At 46.9% G+C, this 5,946-nt stretch overlaps 1 protein-coding gene across 1 annotated transcript in view; it reads left to right on the plus strand.

The window, feature by feature from the left end:
- Positions 1-4,356, plus strand: part of LOC107299964 (zinc finger and BTB domain-containing protein 7C-like) — an 8,576-nt gene extending 4,220 nt beyond the window's left edge. The window contains exon 2 of the mRNA XM_015829308.2: positions 3,713-4,356. Within this exon, the coding sequence (XP_015684794.1) occupies positions 3,713-4,343 (631 nt within the window). The 3' untranslated portion in view covers positions 4,344-4,356. The remainder of the gene's footprint in view (positions 1-3,712) is intronic.
- The last annotated feature ends 1,590 nt before the right edge of the window (positions 4,357-5,946 follow it).

Consider the following 5,946-nt stretch of genomic DNA (forward strand, 5'->3'; position numbering starts at 1 on the left):
GGGTATGTCTAGTTTAATGAAGAGAAGGACGAGGGGGGACAGGATAGCAGCCTTCCAGTATCTCAGGGGCTGCCCCAAAGAAGAGGGAGTCAAGCTATTCTCCAAAGCGCCTGAAGGCAGGACGAGAAGCAACGGATGGAAACTAAGCAAGGAGAGAAGCAAGCTAGAACTAAGGAGAAACTTCCTGACAGTGAGAACAATTAACCAGTGGAACCACCTGCCTCCAGAAACGGTGAATGCTCCAACACTGGAAGTTTTTAAGAAGAGACTGGACAGCCATTTGTCTGAAATGGTATAGGGTTTCCTTCCTGAGCAGGGGGTTGGACTAGATGACCTCCAAGGTCCCTTCCAACTTTTTTTTTTTTTTTATTATTATTATTATTATTATTATTATTATTATTATTATTATTATTATTATTATTATTATTATTATTATTATTATTATTATTATTATTATTATTATTATTAAGATCCAAAAGTCCTCAAGGGTGCGGATGCTGTTTCTGATGAGGTCTGTGATGTTGGGACAGCAGCATCAAGGGAAGTCAATAGCCTCTGCCTAATGTCCTTCCTAGGGACCAGCTCCTTTGGCAATGTGGGATTGTGCTGCCACCTGCTGGCCGCGGTGCTCCCTGCTCCTTTTCATTCTTGGCCTGTTTGCTGACTGTGACAGGACGATGGGAGTTGAAGTCCGGCCTCTCTAAACCAGAAGCCCCCAACCTTTTGGGCACCAGGGACCGCTTCCGTGGAGAAAGGTTTTTCCACGGACCGGAGTGTGTGTGTGGTTTTGTGTGCTGCCTGCATCCCGCGGATGGGGCTTCGCTTGTTTGTGCGGACCGGTTGCTAGCATGCCGCGGCCCAGTACCGGTCCACGGACCGGAGGTTGGGGACCCCTGGTTGACACAATGCACAGAGTCATAAGCTAGCCAAGCAGACACCAAGTGTGATCCAATTCACGTTCTACGGAAGCTGCAACCTCTACACAGCCCTGGTTAACAAGCACATTCCTGCACGGCTGCAGCGAGTGGCTTCTAAGTAAACACACTCATAATTGTCACCAAGCTAGATGCAAAATGTGGGTTGCAGGCGTTAGTGAAACTACTGGAACCAAACAGATTGATTTCCTTAAATTACTACACTGATGTTCAGATAGGCCCTAGAGCAGAGCCCCCCAAACTTTTGGGCGCACCGGAGACCGGTTCCATGGAGAGAGGTTTACTCACGGTCCGGAGGGTGCGTGGTTTTGTGTGCTGCCTGCATCCCGCGGATGGAGCTTTGCTTGTTTGTGTGGACCGGTTGCTGGCATGCCGCAGCCCGGTACCGGTCCACGAACCAGGGGTTGGGTACCCCTGTTCTAGAGGGCAGCATTTCCAGGATAGCTGCGTGTTTGCAATTGGAAGAGGCTTCCCTGCAACTGGAAGAGGCTTCCCTGCCTCCTGTTCAGAAATAGCTTAATCCAGATTTAGAAGTGGGATCTAGGTTGACTCCTCCTGTAGTAGGAAAAACTCTCCATCCAGCCAGATTCCATGCCTGGCTGGAGAATTCTGGGAGATGAAATCCACACATTGGAAAGTGACCAAAGGTTGAGAAAGATTGTCTAGAGAGGAAAAGTAGGGAGGTAAGGAGAGGGGGTCAAGCTATTCTCCAAAGCCCCTGAAGGCCGGACAAGAAGCAACGGATGGAAACTGATCAAGGAGAGAAGCAACCTAGAACTAAGGAGAAACTTCCTGACAGTGAGGACAATTAACCAGTGGAACAACCTGCCTCCAGAAGCGGTAAATGCTTCAACACTGGAAGTTTTTAAGAAGAGATTGGACAGCCATTTGTCTGAAATGGTACTATAGGGTTTCCTGCCTGGTCAGGGGGTTGGACTAGATGACCTCCAAGGTCCCTTCCAACTTCATTATTATTATTATTATTATTATTATTATTATTATTATTATTATTATTATTATTATTATTATTATTATTATGGATCATCGCATAGTCAGCCAGATGTTCAGACTGGATTTGGCCTTTTTGTCTACCTATGGAGTCCTTACCCAGGACCTGGGATAGGCAGATGTGGATGTTTGATGGTATTACAGATCTCGTCGCAGGATGGAAGCAGTTCCTAGTAAGGCCGCCTTTTGCAATTGACTTAATGGCGAATCTGTCAATGCCGATGATGGTGTTCAAGTGGTGTTCCAGATGTTTTGGGATTGCACCCAAGGCACCTATTACTATTGGTACGACCCTTGCTTGCTTTTGCCACAGTCTTTCTATTTCTATTTGTAGGTCTCTGTATTTTGTGATCTTCTCCAGTTCTTTCTCGTCTATTCTGCTGTCTCCAGGCACTGCCACGTCCACTATCCAGACTTTTTTGTCTTTCTTATCGACAATTGTTAAGTCTGGGGTGTTATGTTGCAGGTGTTTGAATTCTGAAGTCCCAGAGCAGTTTAATTTTATTATATAATAATAATAATAATAATAATAATAATAATAATAATAATAATAATAATAATAATAATAATAATAATAATAATAATAATAATAATAATAACAACAATAATAATAATAATAGTTATTGTTATTGTTATTGTTGTTGTTATTATTATTGTTATTATTATTATTATTATTACCACCACCTTGGGTCAAGGAGAGCCATAGACTCCTTCCCTACTCACAGGTAAGGCATCAATACAGGCAGTCCTCAATTTACAACGGTTCATTTAGTGACCTCTCAAACTTGTAACGGCATACTTTTCTCCTCACACTTTCTTCGACCGTTGCAGCATCCCCCAGGGTCACGTGATCAAAATTCAGACGCTTGGCAACTGACTCGTCTTTATGACGGTTGCGGGGTTCCCGGGGTGTGTGTGTGTCAAGGAATCCCCTTTGGTGACCTTCTCACAAACAAAGTCAACGGAAGGAAACTGGATTCACTGACTAATTTAACAACTGCAGGGTTTCACGTAATGACCATGGCAGGAAAGGTTGTAAAATGGGGCAAAACTCAACTTAAACAACGGCCTCACTTAGCCACAGAAATTTTGGGGTCAGTGATGTTCGTAATTCAAGGACTGCCTGTGCTTTGTTGATCTTGGCTGCTCTTGAGAAGCAGAATTGGGCCTGGCTAATACCTGCATGGGAGTCCACCTGTTGAAAATCCCTCTAGCTCAGGAGCCTTCAAACATGGCCCTTGTATGACTGGTGGACTTCAACTCCCAGAATTCCTCAGTCGGCCATTTTGATGAAACTGCGGGCTTGGATCCAGACCAGGGGTCTTTAAACTTGGTCCTTTGAGAATTGGTGGACTTCAACTCCCAGAATTCCTCAGGCGGCCATTTTGATGAAACTGCGGGCTTGAAGCCAGACCAGGGGTCTTTAAACTTGGTCCTTCTGTGACTTGTGGACTTCATCTCCCAGAATTCCTCAGCCAGGCACACTGAGGAATTCTGGGAGTTGAAGTCCACAAGTCACAAAAGGGCCAAGTTTGAAGACCCCTGGTGTTGACTAAAGGCATCTGTAATAGTTTTTCCCCACAGGATATCGGTGCTTAGCTGTGGTCTCTTTAACTACTAGAGTTTGTTGAATATCATGACTGAGTGGATATGACCGAGGGTGAAGCTCCCGCCTCTGGCCCGCGTGCCATAGGTTCGCCCCCACTGCCCTAGACCTCCGTGCTTGGGTGATCCACTCCCCAGTTAACCCTTGCTTCTCCCTCGGGCAGGCAGGACAAGCTGAAGATCCACATGCGGAAGCACACGGGGGAGAGGCCGTACCTCTGCATCCACTGCAGCGCCAGGTTCGTCCACAACTACGACCTGAAAAACCACATGAGGATCCACACCGGCATCCGTCCCTACCAGTGCAAGTTCTGCTACAAGAGCTTCACCCGCTCGGATCACCTCCACCGCCACGTCAAGCGCCAAAGCTGCCGGATCTCCCGGCCCAGGAGAGGACGCAAGTCGGCACCCTGGAGAGCGGCCAGCCTGCTCTTCGCCCCGACCGGACCACCGGACAACAAGAGCTTCCTGGTGCCCCCGGTTCTGGAGGACATGAGTGGCCACTTGGGGGGCCCGGGGCTGTGCCTTCCGGGCCCCGGGCCCTTCCTGGATGGGGCCAAGAACGGCTTGAACCTGCAGGAGCTGCAGAACCAGCTGGAGGCGACCCAGATGAAGCTCTTTGGGCGGACACACCTGGACCTGGAGCACAACGGGGGCCTCTTCGCCTTCGCCCTGAGCCACGGCGAGGGTCTCTCGGGACGGCCCTATTTCTCCCTCCCGGATCCCTGGGTTTCGGGGTTCAACGGACTGGCTGCCCTCAACCCCCTGGCCTCTCTCTCTGAAGCTAGCAACTGAGTTGACTTCTCTTCGAGGGACGGGTTGGGTACGTAACCATGTCTGCTCTCCTGATGCTTACTCTGCTAGGAGAAATGTGGAAATCCCCACTTTTTAAGTGTGTCGAACGCAACTTGCCCGGATTCCTGTGAATGTCTTTGGGGTACAGGGGGATAATTCTGCTACGGAAGGGGGGGAAGGCAGCCCCTTCAGAGGAGTGGGGGGGCTTGCTGTAGACTCCCAGGATGTCAGGGTTAGACAGGGCTGGAGATCTTTGAACCCAAGAGGTGACCAAACTTGGCAACTTCAACTCCCAGAATTCCCAATTTATCCATTCCCCCCAAATTAGCTTCTAGTTTAGACCGGCTTTAGGTAGCTTCCAACTCCCTAGCTGTCCAACATGGCTGGCTGGGGAATTCTGGGAGTTGAAGGCCACAGGTCTTACAATGGCCAAAGTTGGACACCCTTCTTCTAATTAATTAATTAAGCCAATAAGATGATCCAAGGCCTGGAGGCTAAAATATACGAAGAACGGCTGTGGGACTTGGGTTTGACTAGTTTAAAGAAAAAAAGAAATAGGGGTAACGTGATAGCAGAGTTCTAGTATCTGAGGGGCTGCCACAAGGAAGAGGGGGTCAGGCTGTTCACCAGAGCACCAGAGGGAAGAACGAGAAATAACAGATGGAAACTAACCAAGGAGAGAAGCAACCTGGAATTAAGGAGAAACTTCCTGACAGTGAGGACAATTAACCAGTGGAACAGCTGGTCACCGGAAATCGTGGGCGCTCCATCCCTGGAGATTTTTAAGAAGAGACTGGACAATCACCTGCCTGAGATGGTATTAGGTTCTCCTGCTTGAGCAGGGGGCTGGACTAGAAGACCTCCTAGGTCCCTTCCAGCTTTATTCTGTTCTGTTCTATTCTACTCTATTCTAATTATTATTATTATTCTATTCTACTCTATATTTTCTTTATTCTATTCTATTCCAATTTCTATTCTATTCGATTCCAATTTCTATTCTGTTCTGTTCTGTTCCATTCTATTCCAATTTCTGTTCTACACAACTGTGGCTTGGGTCCATTTTCTCAGTAACGTCAGTCATGTAGATTTAACTTCTGCCTTTTTGCTCTCCTGTCTCAGGGAAGGAAGATTTACGGTGGGGTCTTTGGTGCTCTCCGAGCTTGGTTGTGTTCTTGCAAACGTTTTATTACCAAACTAGGTCATATCATGAGGGCTAGGACCTAGTTGGGCAATGAAACATCTGCAAGAACACAGCCAAGCTCAGAGAGCACCAAGGACCCAACAATTCAACTCTACAAATATTATCTTCAATGGAAGATGTAGCTTCACAAAAAGATTCCTTTGCAGAATGATAATCAAAACCTCATCTAGGTTATTATTAAAGGTTGAGAATAGAATAGAATAAGAATAAGAATTAGAATAAGAATTAGAATAAGAATAAGAATAAGAATAAGAATTAGAATAGAATAGAACATAACAGAATAGAAGCTGGAAGGGACCTTGGAGGTCTTCTAGTCCAGCCCCCTGGTCAAGCAGGAGAACCTACACCATCTCAGCAAATGGCTGTCCAGTCTCTTCTTAAAAACCTCCAGTGATGGAGCGC

This window comes from Protobothrops mucrosquamatus, unplaced genomic scaffold, assembly GCF_001527695.2.
Source record: "Protobothrops mucrosquamatus isolate PMUCROS unplaced genomic scaffold, P.Mucros_1.0 scaffold5821, whole genome shotgun sequence".
NCBI classification, from domain to species: Eukaryota; Metazoa; Chordata; class Lepidosauria; order Squamata; family Viperidae; genus Protobothrops; species Protobothrops mucrosquamatus.